This window comes from Lutjanus erythropterus, chromosome 14, assembly GCF_056507025.1.
Source record: "Lutjanus erythropterus isolate fLutEry1 chromosome 14, fLutEry1.hap2, whole genome shotgun sequence".
Lineage (NCBI taxonomy): Eukaryota > Metazoa > Chordata > Actinopteri > Lutjaniformes > Lutjanidae > Lutjanus > Lutjanus erythropterus.
Genome location: NC_139330.1, coordinates 8,623,955 through 8,651,849, shown reverse-complemented (window position 1 = coordinate 8,651,849; position 27,895 = coordinate 8,623,955). Strand labels below are relative to the sequence as shown.

The 27,895-nt window shown below is 39.6% G+C and overlaps 1 protein-coding gene across 5 annotated transcripts; it reads left to right on the top strand.

Annotated features, from left to right (window-relative positions):
- Positions 1 to 5,503: 5,503 nt before the first annotated feature.
- On the top strand, positions 5,504 to 27,887 carry rrbp1a (ribosome binding protein 1a). Of its 5 annotated transcripts, none has more exons than XM_084735573.1 (27): positions 5,504 to 5,699; positions 10,099 to 11,044; positions 12,942 to 13,096; positions 13,199 to 13,321; positions 15,372 to 15,524; positions 15,708 to 15,826; positions 16,558 to 16,711; positions 18,155 to 18,293; positions 19,106 to 19,287; positions 19,396 to 19,430; positions 19,519 to 19,594; positions 21,578 to 21,615; positions 21,726 to 21,807; positions 21,917 to 21,954; positions 22,053 to 22,131; positions 22,223 to 22,312; positions 22,407 to 22,502; positions 22,845 to 22,934; positions 23,145 to 23,237; positions 23,330 to 23,380; positions 23,473 to 23,553; positions 24,120 to 24,203; positions 24,451 to 24,528; positions 25,993 to 26,076; positions 26,202 to 26,300; positions 27,123 to 27,266; positions 27,359 to 27,887. In XM_084735573.1, the coding sequence occupies exons 2-27, from the start codon at positions 10,117 to 10,119 to the stop codon at positions 27,395 to 27,397; spliced, it is 3,330 nt and encodes a 1,109-aa protein (XP_084591699.1). In that variant the 5' UTR covers positions 5,504 to 5,699; positions 10,099 to 10,116; the 3' UTR covers positions 27,398 to 27,887. The 5 variants fall into 5 exon arrangements, with proteins under 5 accessions (XP_084591699.1, XP_084591698.1, XP_084591697.1 ...); XM_084735572.1 differs by having other exon boundaries at positions 22,220 to 22,312; XM_084735571.1 differs by having other exon boundaries at positions 21,914 to 21,954.
- Positions 27,888 to 27,895: the final 8 nt, after the last annotated feature.

The window sequence follows — 27,895 nt, the reverse complement described above, 5'->3', positions numbered from 1 at the left end:
AACAGTGCATTTAGATAAAGGTTTCAGTCCCTTCCTTGCTCTGAGAAGTTTCCTAAACACTCCTAAACCAGGACTCCTTGCAATAAACTTTTCAGCTAAGTTAGGAGCTCTCTGTGTTGTCAGTAATGTTTTCAGAATATTTGTGAATACATTCCCAGGATTTTAAAGAGTCCTCCACTAATACCACTAGGTGGCAGTGTGCATCTTGTAACTGCATCCTGTTTGCACTGGTTTTATGGCGTGGGCCCTTGAATTTAAACACAGCTGTACGCATGTTTGTGTTAAATCCATTGACCACAGTGGATCCTGGGATGGGACCGTGTGGTGTATTAGGTAACCTGTGAGGAAATGCCAGAGCGCTCATGGGAATCACCACCACCAAAATGCACATAAAGTCCTACTTTTTTTAGCAGCACTAAGCAACATGACATAAACAAATAATATACACTCATATTTTTTGGGTGTATCAGTCATCCAGCAACACTTTCTGCTCATGTAGGAGTATCATGTATCTTTATCTACAAACTCCAGTTCTGAAAAAGTTGGACCACTGTGTAAAACATAAATAAAAACAGAATGAATGATTTGCAAATCCTGTTCAACTCGTATTAAAGGGGCATCCTCAAAAGGCTCAGTCATTCTCAAGCATGTACGTGGTGAGATTCACCACTTCGTGAGAAACTGTGTGGACAAATAGTCCAAGAACAAAGTTTGTCAACACAGAAGTGAAGGAATTTACTTCCATAATATCATTAAAAGATTCAGAGAATCCAGAGAAACCTCTGCATGTACGGGGGAAGGCTGAAAACCAACAATGAATGCCTGTGACCTTTGACCCCTCAGGCAGCACTGCATGAAAACTGCATCAAACTCACATAATTGTATAGACGATACCACATGGGCTCAGGAACAAGTGAATATAAGTCAAAAAGTATATGCAATCTGTTTTTATTTATGTTTTGCATTACTTTTTTGGAATATAAAGACAGATAGCATTGTCATACATATGGAAATGTTTTTAAGCAACAATTGTTTTGCATTACGACACACTGTGTACAAGTAATTCCACAAGTTATAACAATCATACATGTAGACAGAGTTTACCTGTCCGTGATGGTTCTGTCAATATTGACAGGGGTGCAGTCACACTGACTTTTTAGCTTCCAATCCACTGATTGGATGACACCGCTGACTACAGCCAATGAGATGGTAACACATTTTGCAGTACAAACAGGTTCGTTTGCCAACTGGGATCAGAGCAAACAGCATTTGAAAGCATGGCATTAAAGAATCATTGCTCCTTTCGGAACATGAAGAGGAATAAGTAATATAAGGCCCTGACATTACCCGAATGTGTCTGTTTTAAGACGTTATAATCTAGGTATTTACTTACAGAGTGCTTATTTCACCTCATCCTCTGCAGTTTGTGATCTGAGAATATCAGTGTGAAACAGAAAAGTGTCAGTCCTAAATGTGGTCTTTTTCATGTGTAGCTGCTATGATAAAGAATTTCCTCAGTTCTCGCTCTATAATCACAGAAGTAAAACTTCTGAGGCGATGATGTACTGTGCAAAATTTGTCTTTGCTGGTGTAAAGGAACAAATCTTCTGCTTCAAAGACTTATTTTGCTGATTTTATGAATTTCCTTATCTCCCCTTAGGCAGGCTTGGATAATTTGCAGCCTCTAAGTGTGTGATAAGCAGCGAGATTTTGCACATTTCCAGAGCTTTTGGAGACATTATCAGTGATTAGCCGTTAATAATTAATTCAACACCGTCTTTATGATCCCTTTTTTTTTTACTATCATGTCAGAAACCTCAGTTGCACACACGCACACTGCTTGTAGACAACCAGGCCCAGGAATTTGAGAATGCATAATGGAAAGTTTTAACAAAAAGGACAGTCTTTTGCATGCTTTGGTTAAGGTCACGGATTAGTTGAACTGCAAAGAACTGACAGGCCAACATCTTACTTCATGCAGACTGAGCCTGTGAGAGCACCTGCCTCGTGTCCCACAGCTCTGCACTGTTCAACTGAAAAGTCATGATAAATACAGACAGAAGCCTCAGAGCAGGACTGGAGGCATGAAGCATGAAGACCTCTTCAAACAGAAACCGTGACCTCTGAGGGGGCTCATATGAAAAAGTGCACCTGCAGAGTTTGCTGATGTAACATTACTGCCTGCGCTTCCTTAGTGAAACAGAACAGTGTGCTCATTCCTGGTGTCCATCACATAAAATTTGCACACAGCTACAGGTTTATAAAATCCTCACTCCTTATTGTTCTGCCTCCTGAGTTGCACTGAGACTGTGAGCTCATACAGTTTACCACCCTTCCTGCCTGGAGACCCACAACACAAGCTGCTCATACAATATTCTTTTTATTTAACGTGACACTGAATTGCACATTGCAAGTTCAAACCAAAGCAAAGCTATAACCACTAAGGCTGCATCACACCAAAACACGTTTTTAAACCTGATTAAATCATGGTTTAACTTTAAATTATGTTGCCCTAAACTTTAAAACTAGCTTAAAATTAAGAAAGATTTAATATATTACCTGTCTTTAAAGCTCTGTTTTGTTTTACTCTAAACCTATATATTATATTAAATCCTGTTGCTTAAAACTCCAATTTAAAATGTGATCAAGTATTAACTTTAAACTTGAACTTGAGGACATTTAACTTTTAAAATGACTCATTACTCATGTTAAACCCAGTTTTGCAAAATTTTATCTAAATTAATGTTGCAACACAGTTTAAATGTCCTCAATTCCTGTGAAAGTTTGGCACTGAAAGTTTCACTTTTAATTTATCCACCAATGTCAGGGCAATTGTGTCATTAACACAACGCTAAAAAGCTGAAAGGACCAAAGGCCAAACCTTGTCTAGGTCAGTGTGCCCTGTCCTGATGGCTTTCATGCACACAATACAAACACAATGACATCTGAAATTCTATGTAATTAACATGCACAGACCAACAAGACAAGTATTTCAAATACTTTCAGAATCATTACATTTCATAGCAGTTTATGCAGTGTTGTTTAGATAAAGGCATTTTATTATCTTGATGGTCACAAATACAAGAGAAAGACAAGCTTAGAGAGCAAATTCTAAACTTTCAGTTGCTGACAGAAAGCAGGTGTCAGTGTGAGAAAAGGGAGTGAAAATGACTCTGGTTCATATGCATGGGACAAAACCAGTGGCCAGATAAAGCTGTGGTTAGTGGTTTGTAAACAGCAAGGCAGTTGCCTATACAGATACATATATATATATATATATACATATGAATATATCAGCAGTCAACTGTGTCGGGGATCACAGTTGAGTGGAACTTGTTTGTTGTGTATTTGTGTAATTATAGTGCAGTACATTTGAAACCATGCTTGGTTATGTTTACTGCAAATGAAGATTATTGGCCTATTGTCTTTTTTTCTGAGGTAATACTGTAAGTATTGTGACGTCAACACAATTTTCTTTACAGTATGTAGTGACGGCTGACAAGGACAGTCTGTGACGACACTTCAGCAACAAGTGCCTCCACTTAACAAAGTGTTTTATTGAGCGGTTGGAGAAGAGGTTGTCTCAAGGATGTCTGTAAAAACAGTTTTCAACTGTCTGACCTGGGGTGTGGATGGAGAAATGTTTCATTATTAGAGCAGTGGAGCTAAACATTTCATTTAACCTGTACGTCATACTTAATTAATCATTTACACAGGCACACAGTTTAATCCTTCACATTGTGTTAATGCATCACATTAATATTATGTCATAATAATCTCCCTGTGCTAGTTTTTTGGGCGTTATAATAATAGCGGGTGTGGTAATCCCCCTATCATAATTGAACGTCACTAGTGCTAATAATGTTATCCTGCAGGTGTGACTAATGATAATAACTTCTGGGAGGCCTGTAGCCTCGCTTGAAGGGTTTATTTTTTATTTGTGAAAAGATCCTGATGCTCCGGTCTGTCTAGTTGTGGAAAAACAGAATTGACAGTGTAGAGAACTGTAAAGAAAATAGAAGACCTGCTCTCAACAAATTACTTCAGAGATACACGATGCTTTAAATAAATAGGGGAGACTGGAAAACATAAAATTAAACCAGACAAACTGCCAGTCTTTCCCTACTCATTGCAATGAATGCCCCCCTAAAACTGTGTAACCGAGTGTTGTTCAAAACCACAGAACTGTGGGCCTATTTTAAATCCAATATAAAACTTTCCTAAGATGCCAAATATGTCAGGCTGAATTTTGTGTAATATCTTGTGATGAGAATTTTCTCTCATACATATAACCAGACAGTGTAATTGAGCAGCCTCATAAAAGGGAAACCGTGGGTGAAAACTGTATGTTTTATGCAAATAAAACTACTACTGTTACTACTCCCTGTAGGCAGGGTTGCCAGGTCTGTGTGACAGAACCAGCCACTCAAAACCAGCCCCAACTCACCAGCCCAACAATGAATAAAACCAGCACAAAAACCACCCCAATATCAGTACCCAAAGTATGCCTATACAAAACCACATGCACTGTTTTTAAAGTCTAAAAGCATTGCTAGTGTAATGTATTGTCTGTAATGTCTACAAAAGTATCACCGTATATATTAAGTATGCCAGCATTAAAGGGAATTATCCCCAAACAATTCTTTAACCCCGGTCCTAAAACAGCCTCGTGTAATAACATACAGCAGATTATAATAAATAAAATATAGCTGTGAACACAAACTAACCTGTTGCTTTGTCTTTTCAGCTTCTCTGGTATTTCTTCATCTTCTCTTCCTTCTTGCCTGCCTGGACAACATAAATGTACTGTTTTTTACTTCTTATGTATTTACTGCAGTCAGTGCAATACCTTATTGCGACCCAGACATCTCATTTTGCTTCATTATATTATATATTTCAATAAAAATGTGTGCGTGCATGTGTGTGCTGATCTGGCCTGGAGTCAGTTTGATTGGGTTTGGGTACATAATATACAACATACCATTTAGTTCCAAATAATAATCAGATAAAAGATATTATTAATGTAATTTGCATACAAAAGAGTCCTGCCCAACCCTCTGACAAAAGTTTTTACCCGCAACAACACTTCAAAAGTAGCCCGATTCCGCAGGGAGCCGCGGACCTGGCAACCGTGGCAATAGGCTATATATATATATATATATACATGCACTGCGTAAAAAATGCATTGATGTGTACGAAGTTTAACGTCTGTCAAAATATCTTAAAAATACTGACATGAAAGGTCTGTAGCCTCCTTGAAAAGATTTACTTCAGCACTTTACTTGAGTAAATGTACTTAGTTACATTCCATTTCAAACAAAACCACTTTTGTTTCACTGGAAACGGCCGACTAAATGAGCCTTTTCATATGAGCAGTGGAAAAACTACACCTCCCAGCATGCTCATTTCCGGCTTGAGTACACTCCAGCCAATCAGAAGCCGTCTGGGTTTATGGCAGCTATCTGGGGCACGGGGCCAGCACGTCTAGCCAGCTCGAAGTGCCACGACTTCACAGTAGACCACGGATTCTCCAGCGGAGTGAGAGGGGGAGAGTACTGGAAAAAAAAGAAGCTAGTTAGCTAGATAGCTGGATAAAATAGGTAGCTTTGCACAGAAGTCACTGAATCAACAACTCAAAGCTTTTTTGCCCTCTCTCCGTTCCCTTTGAAGCAGGCAGACGTAGCTCCATCAGCAGCGAGGTAAGTGTGGGAATCTTGGAATTTTTTATTCATTGAGCCAACGTTAGCTAGCTTGGAAAGCTAACTCCTGAGCTAACTACTAGTACAGAAATGCAGCGATCAAAAGTTAGCTAAAATTATTATAGGGTTTTGTCCTCTGTAGCCGTTTAGTTTACAGTTTTATTATCGCTTTTGGAGCCCAGTTTTCTAACGTAAAGCGACACTTTATATTGTAGCATAATGTGCAGGAAGATAGCCAAGTTCATTGATTCATACTAGTATTAGCTACAGTGCTAGCTTTCAACTAATGATTGAAAGCATATGACATAAAAATACTCGCATGATTACACGTTTTATGTTATGTAATGCATGTTTGAATGGATAATGTTAATTATATAAGATGTTCCTAATTGTATCATAAATCTACGAGGCCCTTGTGGTCTCAGTATGGTCATTTTAATATCAGTTTGTTATAAACTAAAGCTATAAACTATTTGGAAGTTCTTGCAAGTCAATGCGGTTGTGTTTTAAAGCATGGATAAAAAGTTGGACAGTTGGTACAAAAAGTTCTTATCCATACAGTATGTCTGAAACCAGGCGAAATGAAAGAAGAGTGTTGTTTTTAAAGTAAAGAAAACATATGCATTTACATATTTAATTTCCATGCCTTGATAAAGTTAATAGATTTTTATTTTAGTTGAAGATTATTCTCCACACTAATGCACCCCCTGTCCTGTAGATAGTCCACTGCTCATGAATGAGAGCCAGATATGTTTGAATGGATAATGTAGGGTGTCCTCAATGTTTAATAAATCTTCAAGGCCTTTTCATTTGTGGTCTCTGTATGATCATTAGTTTGATATGGGAAAAAAAACGATCTTGCAAGTCGATGCATTTGTGTTTAAACGTATGGATAAAAAGTTGGTGAGCTGGTACAAAAAGTTCTTATCCTTACAGTATGTCTGAAACCTAAAGTGATAGAAGACAAGTACAGACTTTAAAAATGAAAAGGAAATACATATTTCACTTCAGCTGATAGATTTTTATTGTAGGTGAAGATTTTTCTATGCACTGATGCACAGCCTGTTCTGTAAATTAGTCTGTTGCCCACAAATTAAAGCCAGATTTGATTTAATAACGTTAATTATGTATAGTCTCTTTAATGTTTCAGAAATCTTCTAGGCCTTTTTCAGTCATGGTGTCAGTATGACACATTTTTCTATTAGTGTGATATTAACTGTCTTGGAAGTTCTTGCAAGTCAGAGCCTTTCTGTTAAAATATGGATAAAAAGTTGGTGATGTGGTACAAAAAATTCTTATCCTTACAGTATGTCTGCAACCAAAACTAATGGAAGAGAAGTGCTGTCTATAAAGGAGGGGAAAACATATATGCATTTCCATATTTCACCTCTATGGCTTAATAAAGTTAATAGATTTTCAATTTAGCTGACAATTATTCTATACACTAATGCACCCCCTGTCCAGTAGATAGCCAATTGTGCATGAATGAAAGGCAGCTATTAGACTTGGAGAGTATAAATTTCCACATTAAATTTCATCTTATAATCCTATCTCTTAAGGACCGTGAGCTGCACTTTTATCTTCAAAAAGTTTGCTTGAAGTCACCTTTTCCAGTTTAATCTGAGTGGAAATGCACGGACATGTGGCAGCACAGTCACTCCCCTTTCGCCTCCAGCTTTTAGACCCTGCAATGAACGAGGACTCTGGACTTTTCGTAAAGTTGCTCAGCAGTTTTCCTCTGCCATGCCTCTGTGTTGATTTGTTTTAAAACAATAAACATCTACGTGGTCCCTTTTTTGAATTTATATATTTTCTGATATGATAACAGCTGTAATATAAACAAGGATATGAACTGATAGTGCTGCAAGAATACATCAAAGACAGGGGGTTTAGTGTCCATACGCTGCCATCTACCCTCAGCCAACTTTCCTTCCCTGCAGGCTAAACTTTCTGGTTTGTGACAACCCCTTTAAGAGCCTTAAAGGGATAGTTGAAAGATCCTTTAAGGGATGTTTTTTTGTTACAGGGCAGGAAATTAACACTTGCCATCAGCCAGCTGCTGGAAATTTGGCCATTGCTGGCAACTTTGTGCACTTTTGTCTGAAACTCTTGTGGTCTCATGGGTTCTTCTTTCCCTGCCTTAGTGTCATATTTAGGTTGTTTAAGTATAGCGCTGATAATTTTAGCATAATAATGTATATCATAGTATAATGTGTAGGCCTAATAGTTGCTCAAGCAATTCACCAACAAAGGATAACTTTGTGTTAATAGTTGATTATGATATAAATTAGCAGTTAAGGTTGTCAAAAGTATCAATATTTAAGTACTTTTTCAGTAGCGGCTGTTTAAAATGATACAGTATCTGTTAAATATTGTATACAAAGTACAAAAACTAAAAAAAAAAAAAGATTTAAGTGCTCATGCGAGACCTCAGTTCACTTTAGTTTTTTACTGCTCCGGTACCAACACTGAGTAAAAGTTGTTAATTTAAAAAAAAGAAAAATTTATATACTATTTTGTGTGCCGGCGACCTTTTTTCTTTTTGTCATGGTATCACAAGAGTTATCAAATGTTTATTTTTTTTTAGTAATATTGTAACGAATTTTAAAATTCTGGTGTCATGACTATTCTAGTCGCAGTTCTCATATTTGCGATAAAATGATCTTTATTATTATTATTATTATTATTATTAACTGTAATGCTTACTCCTCACACACAAACTGATATTTAAGTGTTTGATTTTGTTTCTTGAAAATATTTTGTGTATTTCTTGTTGTATAACGCAGAAGGATATTGGTTATTAATAACAAATCAATTAACTGCCTTTAAGAATTGAACTGATTGGAAAATGTATGAATTGCATTTTAGTTTATCTTTTGCCACCTACAACTGCAGTGCAACAATCCTGCATTATCATTTTTATGTGCAAAGAAAAAATAAGACACTTTTAATACCAAATACTGTGAATAAGACATTTCAACTTTTGAATCTTACTTTTGGGGATTTTTTCCCGAGGGGATTGTCTTTGTTGTGTGTTTTGGGGGAGGGGGTTCTTAGCCTAGTGCTAATATTTAATTGTATTTACTTTGGCTTTGTGTGTTTCAGTGTTTGTGCTTCATTCAGAGAGCTCAGTGCTGGACTTCAGAAATGAAGCAGCAGTGTATGAGATTTAACCATGAGGGTGAATTTGAGCTGGATGAACACATGAAAGGATATGTGGCGAGTGGTTTTTGAGGAGTCGTTTTTGTCTGTGACACAGTTTGGTGATAAGATTTTGTGGTCTGCTTTATGTAGCCAGCCTCAAGCTAAACATTTAAGGGGGTAACAGTGACACCTTGAGGCTTTTGAAGGTAAAGGCTGCAGTTGTTTTCCATACGCCATTAATCACAATTCATCTCACTGACTGCTCTGTTAATACAACTGCTGTCGCTCCACTTTTATTTTGCCTATGTCCAGAGAAATACTGTTGTTAGATGTTAGAGTTGTTAGATGTTTGGCTCACCTATGAACTAGTATATGAATGAACTTCCCCCCCCTCATAGAAATTGTTTGTCTTTGGTTGTCAGCAGCAGAGTGTTTCAAAGTAGGAGGCCAACCTCCCCCACAGACGCTCCAAACAGTTTCAAGGGAGGCTCAGTGACTGGAACAGGGCTGCAACTAAGATTATTTTCATTACTGAACTCATAATAAATATAAAAAACATAAAAAAAAATCATAATGACTAATTGTTTCAAAACAATTGGCAACTAATTAAATAGTTAATAAATGATTGACTAATTGTTACAGATTTTATTATTACTTGAGTTATCAAAAGGTGATCATGTATAAGAGCTTAAATGTGTGTGATATTATTAAATATAGTACATAGATACAGTATTTTGGGAGTAATTTTACGTTTTTTCCAGCTTCCTGGAGACAGGCATTTTTTCTGTATTTGGCACAGTCTGAAGTTATGTAAAACCACGTTATTAGGCAACTTTGGCTCAAATAACATAATCATGATCCCACAGGCATCCAGGTACTGAGTGAAACTACGCAAGTAAACTGGTGGTGGTGGGGGGGGGGGGCTACTTCAATACCATCAAGTATCAAAAAATGCCTTGTAAGGCTGCACCTAACGAGGAGTAAAGAAACCAGAAAATATTCACATTTAAGAAGCTGGAACAGACTTTGAAAACCCCTGGTCTACACACTACACAAGTTAGTAGTTTCAGGATCAGAATCAGAAACATTTTATTGATCCACAGGGGGAATTTGTTCATGTTGCATCCATTGAAGACTAGAAAAATATATAGCAAAGAGAACATACAAGGAAATATAAAATAAGTAAATAAAAATATGCACAATCTGTCTCTTTAAGTTGTTAACTGTGTTGACAAGTCTCTCGCTCTCGTTTCAGGTTAACTGAAATTCAACAATGGATATCTACGACCCCCAGACCCTTGGGATAATGGTGTTTGGTGGATTCATGGTGATCTCTGCTCTCGGGATCGCTCTTGTCTCCACCTTCTCCATGAAGGAGACCTCTTACGAGGAGGCCCTTGCGAAACAGCGCAGAGAGTTGGGTAAGACGCAGTCTGGTCGCTCTGAGAAAAAGAAGAAGGACAAGGTATCTGAGAAGAAGAACCGTGGAAAGAAAAAAGAGGAAAAGCCCAATGGAAAGATCCCGGAGCCTGAAAAAAATCAAGAGGAAGTTGAAGCTGAAACAGTCATCGAGGCTGCTGCTGCCCCAGTTGTAGCTGCTGCTCCTGCCCCTGCCCCCGAGCCTGCCCCAGCTGTAGAGGTAAAACCAGCTGCAGCGCCAGTAGACGCCCAGCCCAAGGCTGCTGAACCAAGCCCCGCTGTCGCTGAGCCCTCACCTGCACCCTCACCTAAAGAGAAGAAGAAGAAGAAGGTGGCTAAAGTCGAGCCTGCCTCCACCCAGGCTGCTCCAGTCGTGGCCGCCTCTGCACCAGTCAAGTCCTCCGCAGCCCCTGCATCAACCCAGGCCCCCGTGTCTGCCCCGACTAAAGCAACCACTACATCCTCTGCACCTGCTCCAACCAAGGCCGCCCCTGCATCAGCTAAATCTGCCCCAGCACCGGCATCAGTTAAGGCTGCCTCTGCCCCTGCATCAGCCAAATCTGCCCCCGCTCAAACCAAATCTGCCCCTGCCTCAGCCAAGTCTGCTGCAGCCCCGGCCAAGTCTTCACCAGCTCCTTCCAAGGCCTCCCCAGTGCTGGAGGCTGTCACCAAAGAAGTCCCAGTGATGGCGGTGCCCCCGGTGGGATCTCAGCAGGCTCCCGCTGCGGCAGGAAAAACACAAGAGCCTAAGAAGAAGGCCTCCAAGAAGAAGGCTGAGCCCGGTAAGACAGAAGCTGTAGAGAAAACTACTGAGCATTTTGCAGTTATAACGGTACATTTTATTTTATTTTTTAAACTGTTATCTAATTTTATCTTATATTGCTCCTATAGGATAGCTTTGCAGTGGTTATCAATGATGACGCTGTTCCCAAAATGTAAAAACCTCTCCTCAACACAACACTGGAAGAGAATAATACAGTTTATCAGAACAGGTCTGCAGTGTGCTTGACCAAGGCTATAAAGGCTATGACTTAACATGACTTAATGTGTAGTTCCTTTTTCTTTATCAAACATCTCTTTGTCTTTTACAAGAAATGAGACAATAAGTCTTAATGTCAGCTCAAGTCAGCTTTCCTTATATAGCACCTTTCATACACTCATGCAGCCCAAAGGTCTACACATAGAAAAATGAACCACACAGGCAGGAAACAGACAAAAAATGACTAATAAAAAATTGATGAAATCCTTCAAATTACACATATTTAAAAAGATACTGAGAAGAGCTCAGAAAATAAATAAATTAATAAACAATACAAAATAGCCCCATTAGCAGCCGGATTAGTTCATTGTTCCATCCATCAATTTGTTTGTCATTATCCTCCAGGAAATTTTAAAAAAGATTTGACGTTTTCCAAAACTGATCAAGTTTTGTGTGAAAAAGCTTATCTTTTCAAGAAGGAAATAAAAACTCATTCCTTTCAGCCTTTGGGAAATTCCACAGGTTGTTTCTTTCACAACCCGGTAATGTACTGTTTGGCCTGCAAACAAACAAACGTTGAGCAGGGACCTTAACATTGTTTGCAGTTACAGAGTCATCGGGATAAATAATCAGTCTAATCTACGTAATTTAGGATGAAGAGGCACGTTTTTACCAATGTGTAGTTGGTGCAGTTTCAAGCGTGGCCACTAATTTCTAATTTCAGTATTCTTACACTGATTTATGAGGTTTTTGAAACAAATAATTTAACTTAATTTTTAAAATACTCATAAAAGATGCCTGTTTGATTTTGGCTAAAGCTGGCTCCACAGTAGAGGTTAAATGGGCAGATTTTTGGGCCCAGTCGGCCCAAATTCTGTATCCTAAATATCAAGCATGTTTGATATTTACAGCCTGAAATGTGTGAAAGGAACAGCAATGTAATATTGAGGAGATTGCTGCAATAGCCGACATGAGCGGGCTGACTGGTGTGTGTTACCAATCGGATGTTGCGTACTTGTGCAGAACTCACTCACTCTTACCCACAAATTCGCCTTTGTACGTCAAGGATCAAAGCCACTGTAGTCTTATCAGTACCTTGAGAACCATCATTGTTAAAATTAGCCTTTTCCTCAGATTATAAAAGGCAGGAACTACATTAGCCAAAACATTGGTGATGCATAGACTTGAATGTTTGGAGGTGGAGGCATGTCTGTACAGTTAAGTCGCACACGCCCACACTCACAATCTAAGGCAGTAATACCCTGTCAGTGCTGATGGACTTATAGCTGCGTATCTCTGGAAAGTAGTGCCAATGGCAGTTGTGGGTAATGTCTGGCACTCAGCTCTGGAGGGCATAGAGCACGCCAGCTTGTCCAAACACCGCTGCCCTGTTTTGTTAGCTGACAAAGGCTCTCAGTGCCCTGACAATGGCTAGGGAGGGGGGTGGGGTTCTCCCTTGCCTGAGGCTTGTCTCCGCCTGGTGCCACAGTGCCCCATCATTTTGCCATCCGAAGCTGCCCAGGGCCCCAGACCCAAAGGACAAGTCTCAACCTTGTCCTTTTCCTGAGGCAGTGTGGGAATTCAGACCTCACTATGATGCCCTAATGAGCTAAACTGTTGTTATTTTGATTCTAAACATGAAATAAATCCTGAATTCCTCATCTTGTGTCTTAATAAAATGATTGTGTTTGGCTCTTTAGTTGCAGCGGTGGACTCTCCTGATGCTCCGCTCTACCTGCCCTACAAGGCTCTGGTGTCCACCATCAGTAGCATGGTGTTCAGTGAGGGAGAGGCTCACAGGCTCATCGAGATCCTGTCTGAGAAAGCCGGCATCATTCAGGACACCTGGCACACGGTACCTGACACAACAATGAACAGAAAAGACACCTGTTAGACAAGTTCACTGAAGGCGTGTAAGACTTAAACTCATTTTTGCTGTCTTTCTGTGCATTTTCAGGCCACTCAGAAAGGAGACCCGGTGGCCATACTGAAGAAGCAACTGGAGGAGAGGGAGAAACAGCTGGCAGCAGAACAAGAGGACGCTTCGGCAGCGAAGAACCGTCTCAGAGAGCTCACCAAGGTTAGACTTGCAGTCTCTCAGGTCAATAAAGCCAATATTCTCGCCAGAACACATCATCTTGCATATAGCCACGCTGGCAACCCTGTGAGACTCTAATACTCATTAAACAAAAATGGTGGATGGATGAAAGCCTGTATCTTCTTTATGAAAATCTTTTGTAGATCATTTGGAGGCAAAAAGTGTAGCTTGGCCTGAAGGTGGCAGCAGAGGCACATTGTTACCTAAAAGAAAAGGATTAAAGGGAAGATTCATTGTCGATGGTAAATGTAGTCAACTGAAGCAATAAATTCCTCAGTGTGTGCTGTATTGACCAGGTGAGCTGAGTTCTCATGGAGCCGTGCAGCAGAGTCTACATGCTCCAGGATGCAGTGACGCCCACACCCAACAAGCTATGTATCACCACCCTAGCCTATAGCTATTACTTTGTTGGCCAGAACGTAGCATTAGGTGACACAGATACTCATTTAGCACGCCCTCTGGCTACTAAGAGGCAGAGACTAGAAATCCAAGCTGAAATATCCTGTAGTCCTTCCTGAAAACCAACTACATCACCGTAACATCACTGGATGCAGGAAGAACTCGGCATTCACAGGAATTTATTGACTACACTGACCATAAAAACTGACTTGACGTCCACATGAAAAGTGCTGAATCTTCCCTTTAACTCTCTGGCGAACATGAATGTCTTCTGACATTTGGGTTGAGGTCTGTCTTTTGTCCTGAAGGTGGCACTAGAGGAAAGCAAACAAGGTGACCCCAATACATGAGCCACATCTGTCTAGGAGCATAAAAGGCTCACTCAGTTTCATGGTAATTCAATCTATTACAGGCAGGTGTAACATGATAAATGTTACACATCTCGTGTAGTATCTGTGTCAGCCTTTGAATGGCGGTACAACAGGTTAAAGTCCCTCTCGGCAGTCTGACCTGTACATTTTTAGATAACCTTTATACAAAGAAAGCACTAAGGAAAGGTCAGGATGTTATCATATTGTTAAGTTTTATACTTCTGCTCACTGCGATTATCATCTGCAACTTTCACAGAAAAAACTACCTTATACTTTCACATTTTCTTGTGCTGAACTAAGTGTTTTGTCATTTTTGTGGCACTGCACTAAAATCAAGTCATCTTTATTAGAATAGCACAAAGAAATCATTGTGCTTCAAAATAAAATAAACGATACATCCTACATGACAAACATAAAATAGCATATAAGATAGGAAAGTATAAACTATGTAGAAACAACTAAGACGAGATAAAAACATTATAGCTGCAACATTAAATTGATTATTAAATTAATCGCCCACTATTTTGATAACGACTAATTGTTTTGAGTCATTTGTACAAGAAAAAAAAATTCTCTGACTAAATTTTTCTTAAATGGGAATATTATCTGGTTTCTTTACTTGAATATATTTGACCTGTGAGCAAAACAAGACATGTGAGGACGTCATCTTGGGCTTTGGGAAACACTGATCAATATTTTTCACCATATTCTGACATTTTATGGACCAAACAACTAATCAGTTAAGTAAGAAAATAATGGAGCCCAAGCCCAACTATATTGTGTGCTTACAAAACTTATACAGGAAATGTTAGATTTTTACTCTTTACCCCCCCATATCCTAATAAAACTAACACAGTAAAAAAAAAAAACAATAAAAACTAAACTTCAGTGAGCAAACCCCCTCTGGAAACTTAACTAAAACTAAACTGAATCTAACAAACAAAACAAATCTAACAAAATTTACGATCAAAATAAAAATTAATGGACAACTATATTATACAACAATTATATTTAACCATTTTCTGATATTTTAAAGACCAAACAACTTATCAATTAAATGGGAAAATAATCAACAATTTAATCAGCAGTGAAAATATCATTAGTTGCAGCCCTAAAAAAACAAACAAGATCAGAAAGTCAAACGCCACATGTTTTAACTGAACTTCATGACAGTAGTTGTGGAGATATTTTGCTCTGCAAAGCTTTCTGTTCTTTTGCAACAGACACATTACAGTGATTCTAACTGTGTTCTCCGTTAACAGGAGCTGTCTGCTGAGAAGTCCAAGGTAGCCAGCGTGGAGACGAGGCTGAGTTCCCAGCTGAGTAAGAGGGAGCAAGAAATGGTCGCTCTGCAGGCTCGCATGCAGGCCAGTTATCAGGACCACGTAGCCCAGACCCAGGCGCTCAATGCAAAGGTCAGTTTTTGTACACAGATATTACAATTACTTTAGTTTGCATTTCATTGCCCTACTGGTGATCTCTCTGCTAATTAACATGTGAAATTGAGTTGTCTTGAGACTGATTTAAAGCAGATGTCCAAAGAGTGAGAGTCCAGCATGGCTGGTTAATTTTAAAAAATGTCTTAAATAACTTCACAGATCCTCAGCCTGCAGGACCAGCTGGAAAAAGGCCCCAATGCACAGCTGGCCCGTCTCCAGCAGGAGAACTCCATCCTCCGTGATGCCCTCAACCAAGCCACCAGTCAGGCTGAGAGCAAGTGAGTGTTTCCCTCTAACAGTAAACAAGAAGCAGTGATCCATCATGACATGCATCATACCTCTTCATTGTGATGCTAAATAGGGCTGCAACTAACAATTATCTTCATCTCATAAAGGACTGAAGATATCAGAAAATATTCACCTTTGAGAAGCTGAAATCCAAATTATCTGTACTTTTATTCTTAAAAATTACTCAAATTGATTATCAAAATAATTGACATTTAATCAGTAGTTAACAACTAACCAATTAATCGACTAACTATTGCAGCTCTAATGCTAATTAAAGCTACTACAAGGGTCTTTCAACTGCATATGAAACAGTTTCAGTTTAATATTGGTGCCTCTATATGATCTACATAAACAAACAAGACCATCTGGGTCAGATTCTCAAAAATCACATGAAACGAGCCTGTGTTTACATTTTCCAAGGCCAAGTTACAGTGAGTAGTATGTTAGTCAATTAAAAAGAAGCAGGAGAGGATTTTTGTTTAGATAGTTTTATTTTTGATATTGTATTTTGTGGTTATAATGGTGGGAAAAGCTCCAGCTTTTGCCCACAGGAGCCTCCAAAATAAACAGACTATAAAAAGTCCTTGTGGTGGCGTTAAAGTGATTATTTGAGTACAGTTCGTACAAATTCAAAGGCATGTTCGTACCAGACTTGAATGTTGACTCATATTTGACTCTTTTTCCCTGTGTCTCTGTCTATTTTTTTTTTCTCTGCCCTCAGACAAAATGCCGAGCTGGCTAAGCTGCGTCAGGAATGCGCGAAGTTAACCAAGGAACTTGGAGAGAAGACAGAAAGTCTGCTCGCTGATGAACACATCAGGAAAGGGCTGGAGGCCAAGGTCTCCGCTACTGAGAAGCAGCTCTCCGTGCTGCAGGTTGGCCTGGCCTGTGGGAACTCCACATCATCTCTATTATACATGACAGTGAACGTGATCAAGTCATGCAAACAAATTTATTCTGTATATTTGTATTTGTGAATTTCTTGTTGGAGAAGCCAGTTAGAGTATCCACAAAATACAGGCCTAGACGTTTCCCACCTACCCACCAACCCTCTAATGTTATGGGAGGTTTAATTGCCTTGTAATCATAGAGCCCAGGGCTGAGCTGGAATGCAGCCATACAATAATGGGGCTGCAGGGAAAATGCTTCTCAGCACCAGCTGGAATGTGTGCATGTCCGAGCGCCTCTCCTCTCCTCTCCTCTATGAGGGGCTGTAAAAGAGCAGGAACGGCCTGATGCTAATTATGACGAGTGGCTATCAGACAGCACATCCCTGTCCTTCATTATCTGTTAATTCTCATGTTTACATCTATATATACACACACACTATCAGCCTACGCAATCTGATGGAATGCTGTTGGTCCGAACTATTACAGGTTACGTGAAAGAAGTGAGTCATCGCTTCCTGACAGTGAAGTGTTTTAGTTTAATCATTTACTAACATCCCTCATGGGCAGCTAAAGGTCTTTAAACATCTTAAGCAATACCTCAGGTCATCAGTCAATATACACTTGATAATGTACACTCAAATGATGCAATGATTTTCTGTTTTTTTTTTTCCTGATTTGAGATGTTTTTTTCTGAAACTTGTATCAGTTGCTGTGTTCAGTCAACTATCAGCTGCTTTGACCGAGTCTGTCGTGGAGGCACAAACGGGCTAATGGTCTCAAAATCCCCTCAAGTTCAAAGCATTTCCTACACGACACTTCCTTAAAAAGTCCAAACAAATTGTTTGACATGCTGTTAAAATGGCTGTTTTATGCAGTGTCAAGCCTGAGTTTCCACAGGTCCTTAAAACATCTTAAAAAGTCTTGAAATGTCTTCAGTATGATTTTGCAGGTCTTAAAGGAGACATATACTTATTTTTGGGCCAGTGTTTTTATTTTGCCATTTTTGCAGCTTCTTTATTCATCATCTGTCTTAAACACTGGTTTCTGTTAATTTTTATAAAAATAACATTAACGTCAGTCTCACTTTTTTATTTTATGGCCAATATGGAGGTGGGATATGTCTGAAATTGTATTTTAAACATCTCAAAAGGGTCTTAAAGTCTTGAAAATTAACTTGTTGAAACCTGCAAAGACCCTGGAAGTCTAAGGACATTCTGATTGTCCCATAGCAGGATTATCTGTCAATATTCTATTATATTTATCTCCGAATGTGTGGAAATGTGATATGTTAAGGATATTAAACAGAAATGTGACACATTCCTCATGTACCGATGTTACCTTGTGAACCAATGCTGCCGAGTAGAATAATTTTGTGATGCGTTGCTGCCCCCTGCTGTTTGATTCATGTCGATCAATTTCTGTTGCCAGGCCAGCCATTCGGAGAGCGAGCAGGCGCTGCAGAGGAGACTGGAGGAGGTGTGCGAGGAGCTCAGAACAGCACAGAGCAGAAACAGCGGCCTGCAGGCCTCTCTGGAGAAGACCCAGCAGGACAGCAGCACACTGTCAGGTCAGAGAGCAGAGGAACAGGGTCTTAATGGTTACCAGATGTTGAGGCATAATGCTTAAACTCTGGAGCTTTGGGAATATGGGACCAGGGGTTATAGAACAGAATTTAAAATGAAAAATAAAATATGGAATAAAACTTTGGGTATCTCATGATCCGATGCAGGTTCTTTGGGTTTAGATTCAGTTTTTAATTGGATGAATTGAAAAGGAGGCACAATTTTCAGTCTCTTGCTCCAGCTCAACCAAAATACAATATGAAACATATCTGGCAATTAAATAGATCACAGCCTTTTTATTTTTAAAAAGCTAACTGCCGTAATTAATTAATTAATTATTTTGAAAGCCATCACTGTCTTAAGATGCAGGGTGGACAAAGGATTTTTGAGGTGAAACGGACTTAACAGAGAATTATTTCTCTCACCACAGGCTTGGTTTAGGTTGTTTAATGAGGCGGTGTGTGTTGATCTCGTTTGTTACCGCTGATTACTGCTTTTCTTCATTATTGTTAGTGTTTAGGTGATGGCATTGAAAGTATTTGCTTTATGTTCATCTTGCAAAGGTGATTATTTGGACATTCATTCAAAACATGCTTGCAACTGCTGCCTTCTGTAAAGATGAAAACTCCCGCATTGTTCTGGTAATCAACTAACATTTAGAAAATCAATTTTTCACATTTGTGAATCAACACAGAATCTTCCACATCTCCACTGCAGTGCATCTAAGAATCAATTTTTTGCTCCAGCCCTATTACAGGTTGAATTGGGAGCGATAAGTGTGAGTGCTGTGTTTTGATCGTGGCTTTTGTCCCTGCAGAGTTTCAGTCATGTATTGGACGATTGGAGGCTGACCTCAGGGAGCGCTCTGCTCAGGTGGACGCTCTCACTGCCCAGCTGGAGGAGACACAGGCAGAGAAAAGCCAGCTTGTACAGCAGGCGGCTTCCATCAACGCACTGCTGGAGGCCAGTCAGACCAAAAAGGAGGAGGATAACGATCAGGTAGGACAGACTTTGTCAGTTTGATTGTTTCTTATTTTTTGTGAGGCAGCGAGATGCCTGACCACACATGCTAACCCCTGAGGATGTTTCTCACATCTGATTCTGCAGGTGAATGCTGCAGAACTGGAACAGCTGAAGCTCAGGTAAGACTTTTAGCATCCTCTCTTCAGCGCTAACGTCAGACTCATAGCTGTCATGCGTATTGATTGAAATACTTTGCCCTGTCTGCAGCCTTCAGGAGAGAGACAGCCAGTTGAGCACACTTCAGGAAGAACTGAAGCAGCTGCAGGCGAAGCAGGAAGCTGCTGTAAGTCTTACAAACATCTGTTGTCAGAAGGGACTCCCTTAAAACTGGGTATTTCACCCAGGGGCCATACCTTATGTCCTGTAAACACCTGAAATGTAAAGAGGTGTTTTCAAGGTTTGAAAAGGGCTTGGATTTTGGATCAAGTGCTTGAAATTACAGTGGCATTATTGTCATAATAACTCATCACCTTCACTTTTTGGACAGAGAAATAATATAAAACTTGGATTAGCCAAGTTATGTAGGATGCCAAGTCTGTTTACAGCACAGTAACATGTAATTTAGTGTGGAAAAAGGTGTGAATAATCATTTTGAGTGTATGTACCTAAATATGTAGGTTATCACAGCTATGAGGTGCTTAAAAAGAGCTTGAATTTGTCTTGGAAAAGTTGTAGGAACCCTGTACACAGAGTTTTGTGTACCTGATGTGCGTCCTTGTTGGGTTGCAGTGGGTCGTCACATCACTTTTTGGATAAGATTGTAACTGACTCTAACTTCAAATGGAGATGATTTTATTATTTTTTTTTTTTTGTGATCGATATATTTATATACGTTTTAAAAAATTTTGCTCCTTGACAAACCTTAGATTTTCCTACCTTTTACCTCAGATTCTGAAATTGAACATTATAATGTTATACTGGAAATATGCACAACTAAATAGTGCAAGAATATCTTGTAAATTATGTCCATCAACAAAATTATACTGTTAGCTTGTATCTTGCAGCCTGAACAGGCTTACAAGGCAGACTTTTAATATCCATGCATGTAGGTGAGAAACCAAGTATACAAATTATTTGAAAACATGAGTAGCGTACTCTGTTTGCGTTCATGCTTGACCTTCATTAAATAAATAGATCTCGTGAGTTTGTGTGTACTCAGAGCAAGGGCCTAGACTGTCAGAGCTTGCCCAAACATGCACTGCTACATTCTACAAAACCACACCCAATCCAGGTGGAATAAAACATTTTTAGGAAGTTCGGCTGTCAGAAATATTACCAAATGGGACTCCCTAAAAACTTGCTATTTCACCCTGATGGGTGTGGTTTTGTAGGACGTAGCAATGCACGCTTCAGTGAGTTCTGTGACTGGCTCAGCCTGTGCTCTGAATACACAAAGATAGTTGGACTGAGTCAAAATATAGACTTCTTTTATTTCTAAAGGTTGGAAAATTAGGCGGCTCAGTCGATAGTGCATGCACACCATGTACTGAGGCTGAGTCTCCTGCAGCGGACGTGGGATCAATGCCACCCTGCTGCCCTTCGCTACGTGTAGTCCCCCCCACTCTCTCTCTCTTCCCATTCCCTGTCATATCATTAGCTTTCCTATCAATAAAGCCATAAAAAGGGCAAAAAGTAAATAAATAAACAGAAGCAAAGCTTGGAAAATGATGCAAACTGGACTTAATAATACATGCGTACAATATGAGATCACTTTCTGATTTTTGTAAGTTGTTCAGCTCAGATACCACACTGATATCAGAATACAGACACCACATCTGAGTAGATTTTTGTTGTTGGACATAATTTCACCCATCTTGTCAATATATTTTAGGATTATTGAGTCAATTTTTGAATTTATCAACAGTCAGGGAAAAGTCATTTGAAAATCGGCAGGGAAGTTGAGTTGTTGCAGTCGTGTTAATTGTACAAGGAGTAAACATTTAAGTGTATCTACATGAATAAAAGATCACAAAAAATAAAAAAAATTATCTCTGCTTGAAGTTGCAGTGGGTTTAGTCGGGTTAAGGCAGAAATTAGGTTACCAACAACAACTTTTTAGGTTATGGTTTTGCAAGAGATGAAATGAAATGATGAAATGAAGAGTGAGCATCAGGCACACAACACTCGTCGACGTAAGGCACCGTCCCTTGGTGGAAAATCAAGTTTTTAGGGAGTACTTTTATTAAAGAAGACATTTTTTTCTTAAATTCACACAAAGATGTGGACTGTAGCACTTCTAATCACAAACAATCTGCTCTTCTAACAGGAGAACACTATTGCTGAACTAGAGCAAAGAAATAAGAGGTATTGTGCTTTTTAATGTCCGTCTATTTAATTCAAAGCTTACAGATCTTCCAGACCTGTTGTTTGTTTTCGGCATAATTTTTATATAATCTAAATTGTCTGTCTCTTAGTGAGGACACCAGCCTCATCACATCACTTCAGGATGAACTTAAAAACCTCAAAGAAGAAATGGCAGCGCTGAACAGCACACCAGTAAGCAGCGTTACCCCTTCATGTGTTGCATGATTCTGCTGCCAGAGTTTCCCTGCAGAGCCAAACATTATCTCGGTGACTCATTTGCATGTCCACTCTGTTTCAGCAGTCAGATAGCTCCGCAGATCTCGGACTACTACAGAACAGGTAAATGAGCCCCGGCATGTGAACAAAAGGTCAGTTTCACATCTTGTTAGGCCTTTTATAGATCTCTGTATTGACTGTTGTTTTGGTTTTTTGGCTAGTCTGACTGAGAAGGATGCCCTTGTCACATCACTACAAGAGGAGCTGAGAGAAGCGAGAGAAAAGACGACCAGCGATGCAGTAAGGCTCTCGTTACACACTAGTCGCTTATCAGTTGGGACAGCGTTGCTCTTAATCACCTTCCTCATTATGTCATCCATTGTTTCAGCAGAACGTTGTGGCAGAACTGGCAGCTCTTCAAACTGAAACCAAAGAAGCTCTACAGACGCTCTTCCCACAGATACCAGTGGAGACAGAGCAGGTAGGAAAAGAGGACTGACTGATTTATTTATTTATTTATTTTTTTGGTAATGTGTGCATGAGTTACATTTATATCTGCTTTTCTCCTCCCTTAGTCCAACTGGTTACAAGTATTCACACAGAAAGCTCAGGAGGCTCTCAGCCAGCAGAGCCAACAGAGCCAGGAGTCTCAGTCGAGCACAGAGCTGCCTGTAAGTCACAGTTTTATACAGTTAAAAGGACAGTTCACCCCTGAAATCTCTTTCTAGAAATCATGACCTGGTCACTCAAGGTAGCAGTTTCACATAGAAACTACTTTTTTCCATAATACAACCCAAACTGTGGGTTTTGTGATCTTTTGCACCCATATGCTGGAGAGAAGTCAGACATTTCTATGGCCAATATCTCCAAAACACAGCAACTCACACCAAATGGCACTACAGGCCAGTGGAAAAATATATCTGTTTGGTTTCAAGGTGAACTGTTGCTTTAACCACATACCAGTTTGAATTAGTCCTGCAGGAGACAGTCTGATTGTGTTTCCTTTGTCTCAGGAGTTGCTGGAGAAACTGAAGGAGGCTGAGGAGAGCCACAGCACACTGCAGGCCGAGTGTGAACAGTACAGGACAGTCCTGGCTGAAACAGTAAGTGACTGACGTAAATACATAAATAAATATGCATACTTTATTTGTATAGCACCTTTAAACAAGGCAATTGAAAGTGCTTTACATAAAACAGGAACAAGAATCAAGACAATGTGTAGATTAAATAGCCTATTTAATATACTGTCTATGACTCCAGCTCGCTGCACAAATGTGCCGCATATCCTTTAATCTGATTCCTTTCTCTTTTAGGAAGGAATGCTGAAACATCTGCAGAAGAGCGTGGAGGAAGAAGAGCTGGTATGGAAGTCCAAGATGGCTGACACAGAGGAACAGCTGAGGGTGGTAAGTTATAATACCTCATCGAAATCACTGACATTTTCTCCCCACTTCCTTATTGTCAAAACCTCACAATAGTTTCTTTCACACACTCCCAGGCTTTGGAGAAGGCCAGCACACTGGAGGCAGAGAACCAAAGTGTAGAACAGGTGGGGATTTTTCCAGACTCGTTTGAGTTAAGCTAACAAGTCAGAAATGTGCGTGTCATGTAAAACTGTTTATGTTTTGGTTCTCTGCGCAGTTGAAAGAGCAGATGATGCTTCTGGAAGCTCAGCTCGAGAAGCAGTCAGACAACCAGGGAGTCTCAGAGGAGTTGGAGCAGGTACAGATCACAGCAACCTCACTGGAACCGGCACCGCTGTTTTCATTTTATTTATTTTATTTATAAGCATTTCTGTAAATATGCTGCTGTTTGCCAACTGGATAGTTTTAAACTGCATTCCTTTGGAGGGATGTTGAAACCAGTAAGATGATAAAATTCACAGAATTCCACCATAAAGACAGCAACAAGAAAAGTATTCTCAAGACAAAACACAACAGAGCAACAAGAAACAGAAGAACGTCAGTACAATAACTGCAACAACAAACACCAAATAGTCATGCTAGCAAAACACAGCTGAGCACAATCATGTTTTGTTCATGCATGTCATTATGTTGATCTTGATAAAATGTAAAAAGATGTGGTTGTGGTTAAATATTTTAATTTTTATGTGCAAGTTTTCCTATTGAGGAGGTGAACTTGCATAATACTTTAAAATTTCTTCTTGGGGTCAGAAATATTTTTACATAAGGGCATGGGAAAAGTTTGGTTTTTGGGTGATCTGTTCCTTTAAAGGTATCAACCTAAAACCTGTCTAACATCTGTTCGTTTCTGTGCCGTGTACTCAGCTGAAGCTGCAGCTGTCGGAGTGTCAGAGCCAGCTGGATTTGGCCCAGAAGGAGGCCCAGGCACACAAGGAGGAGCTTGCACAGGTGACTTGACTCACTTAACCTGCTTTCCCATCCTCTAAGTCAACATTTACACACAGACACGTAGCAGTGAAACTGAGGTGAGAGGGCGACGCATTATTTATGAGATGTCACATGTCGAGGAATTTCGGCAAATGCCTCCGTTACCTACTCGGACGAGAAGGTAAGGTGTCAGGTGGCGTGTGACACAAAGGGCATTCATAGATGGGAGGTTATGTAACTGGTGACTATCGACGGCTTACTGTTGCAGGTCAGAGAGCAGCTGAGCGAGATCACGGTGCGGGCTCAACAAGAACAGAACGGCCCGGCTGACGCTACACCCAGTCAGGTCAGGGTGCGAAGGTCACAGGGGCACCCTTCACTTCCTGTCAGAGAGTACTGGACAGCGACGAGGACATTTCACCCGCAGTCTTGTGTCTTACTGTTTCATTACCTCTCAGATGGGTTCAATTTATGAGGAAATCCCCCAAATAGATTATTCTTTCTGATTTGGCTCACAGCATGTTGCTAAGCGTTCTAAATAAAGGATGTGGCCCCGGTACACGGATACAGGCCAACAGATGACTGACGATAAAGAGAGGTTGTATTTCCAGTCTGTCCAGTACTCCTCTGACACAGCGGCTGTTTACGCTAACCACTGTTTGCACTGACTGAGTGGACGTGACTCTAACCACCGCTTTCTCTCACCTTTTTCTGCATGCTCACTTCTCCTTTGTTTACAGATGTTTGGTTGTAAGTTTCTTAACAGCAAAAGTTTTGTGTTTGACTTTAGCCCTTTTTCACCTGAAATAGTCTGCAGCAGAGTTATGATAGTTTTGTATTTTTCATTGGTTTTTATTTTTGATCTGAATTTTTGTTTTAGTTTAGATTCTAGAGGGGATTTGATCATTTAAGTTTAGTTTTTATTGTTTAAAAATGTTAAATTTCTGTTCACTACGGTATTGATGTATTTTTTTTTTTTAATTAAGAGTAGTATTTATTAGGAACAAGATTTAAGGAGTTTAGTAATGTAGAAATCCCAGCCTCAATAAACGTCCACCAATGCCTCCTCATACTAATTATATTTCCTGTATATTTTGCAAGTACACGATACTGTATGGCTGCAGTTATCGATTTAATTGTCAGTTAATCTGTTTATTATTTTCTCAATTAATTAATTGGCTGTTTCATAAGATGTCAGAAAACTATTTAAAAATTATGTTTGGTGTTTCCCAAAGCCCAATATTCCCAAAGCTCAAATGTCCTGTTTTGTCCACAACCCAAAGATATTCAGTTTGCTGTTGTAGAGGAGTAAAAAAAACAGAAAATATTCACATTTAAGCAGAGAATTTTTTGACTTTTTTTAATTAAAAAGGATTCAAATTGTTTAATGAATTATCAGAATATTTGTCATTTAATTTAATTATCGACTTTTAATGATTATTGCAGCTCTACAATATTGTTTTAGTTAGTTTTTTCTAGAGTCTAATTTTTATTTTGGTGAACTAAAATGTTTTTTCACACCTGTTTTTAGTTTTAGTTGACTCTGTTAACCTTTGTCTGCAAGGCAACTAACTTGGCACACAGGTCGAGCAGCTTTTGTGTGTGTGTGTGTGTGTGTGTGTGTGTGTGTGTGTGTGTGTGTGTGTGTGTGTGTGTGTGTGTTTTTGTGTGTGTGTGTGTGTGTGTGTGGTGCTGCTGCTGCTGCTTTGGCAGAAGAATGTTTGCATACACGCATGTATGTGTTGGCCATTTGTCTGTGTGCGTACTTATATTCATTGTGTGTGTGTGTGCCACTTTCGTTTGCTGTCAGGTCCAGAACGAGTTGAGTCAGACGACTGAGAAGCTGCTTGGGGAGGTGGCTCAGAGGCAGCAGCTCTCGGAAGAGTTTGAGCAGGTAGCAGCAGTGTTTTTTGTTGTGTCTTGTTGCACCGGGGGGGCTCCCAGTAGATAACATCACTTTGTGTGTGTGTGTGTGTGTGTGTGTGTGTGTGTGTGTGTGTGTGTGTTGTGAATCTCCAGGCCCAGAAGACTGTCACAGAACTTCAGGCTCAGCTCGATCTTCTGAAGGATTCTGCAGAGTCACCACAGGCTGACACAGAAGATGTTGCTCAGCTCAAGGTGCAGTAACAACTGATGCCCAGAATACAAATGTTAACTGTGATCACGCAAAGGACAGTATACATGCAGGAAGAAAAATGGGTGGAGTGCAGCACAGGGTCAAAGAAGTAGCACTGGCAATGCAAAAGATGTAAAAAACAAAACCAAGACAAAAACAGCTGTACTAAATCACACAGCTGTTTTAAGTCTAAAATAGCATTACAATATATATAAATAGTACCTTGAGGTATAATATAACACAATACATCATAAAAAAAACACATTTGAGCAGTAATTCAGAGGATTTTTTTAAAGCTTATTCTTGTGATCATCATTCTTATTTTTACAACAGCAGAGTTTCTTGCAAGTTGATTTTTAATTTAAGCAGTTTTGTTTTTATTTCAAAATATCCTTTCTCAAAGTCTGTCTTTACCTCACATCATTTTATTTCCTCATGCGACAGTTATATTTCATAATAACACTCAGCTGTTGCTTCCGTTTGAATTCGGGGGACGGTAATTTACTTAACGGTCTCCTCCCTGTTTTTCGTGATTGAAAGATTAAGACTTCATGATTAAAGGTGTAATAATGAAATACAGTGGGAAATGGCAGTGTAAAATATTCAAGCTTTAAAAAAAGACTTAGATTTAAGATTTAATATTAATAATAAGATGAATTTTATGTGATGGTATTAATTTAAAATGCTTTTTTTGTCCTAATTCTCAAGAATAGGTGATTTATTTCATGCTTTATTTACTTGATATTGAACACTTTGGGTCTTCACATCGAGTGCCGTTTTGGCTTGGCGCATTAAAGTAACGTTTGCTGCTCCCGTTGGCACAGGAGCGCCTGGAGAAGGAGAAGAAGCTGTCCAAAGACCTGGGCCAGGCAGCCACCAAGCTCCAGCAGCTTCTCAAATCCACTCAGGAGCAGCTGACCAAAGAGAGAGACACAGTGAGAACACTACAGGAGCACCTGGAAGGAAAGGTGAGACCACAAGTACACACACGCCTCTGAGCTCAAATTGTTTGAGTGTGCTTGTCAGTTTTGACAACATCTTTTTCCCCTCTGTTTTCAAGGGAGAGTACGTGGAGCTGAAGGAAGGAACGTCCGTCTGAGAGGAAGTTCACTGCCGACACTACAAAAAAAAAAAAAAACTGCCAAATATGCCTTATGATTACCATAGTTATGCATTCCAAAACTATTTCTTTCGTGTACTGTAGTCGATTGCATTCGTTGCAACTGTAGGAATCAAATGTTTGATAAGAACATTTCAAAGTAAGATTAGAGGAGAGGATCCTGCTACAATCTTTATTGAAACCCACATTCCATCAACAATTCTGGCTATGTCAGAAGTTATTTATCCCCTGCCTTATATTCCAAACATTTCCCCATAGTTCAGTGTTAAAAAGGGAAACCGATTGTACGTCAAACGTACATCAACCTGTGCAATTACTTTGTATGTCTTTTCTATGTGGTTGAATGATGGGAACATTTTACGGTTCAATGTTTCATGACCTTTAGGGCCTGCTTTCCTCTGTAGCTGGCTGCCAAATAACATGCATCAGATTTGTATGAATGAATAAACTACAGTGTAGCTCTATGTAACTCTTGTC

Excerpts from the sequence above, each read along its gene's own strand:
- rrbp1a (XM_084735570.1), top strand. The coding sequence starts at position 10,117 with ATGGATATCTACGACCCCCAGACCCTTGGGATAATGGTGTTTGGTGGA. Across the intron at positions 13,097-13,198 it reads TTCAGGACACCTGGCACACG|GCCACTCAGAAAGGAGACCC; the intron begins GTACCTGACACA and ends GTGCATTTTCAG. Across the intron at positions 23,238-23,329 it reads CAGAGGAACAGCTGAGGGTG|GCTTTGGAGAAGGCCAGCAC; the intron begins GTAAGTTATAAT and ends ACACACTCCCAG.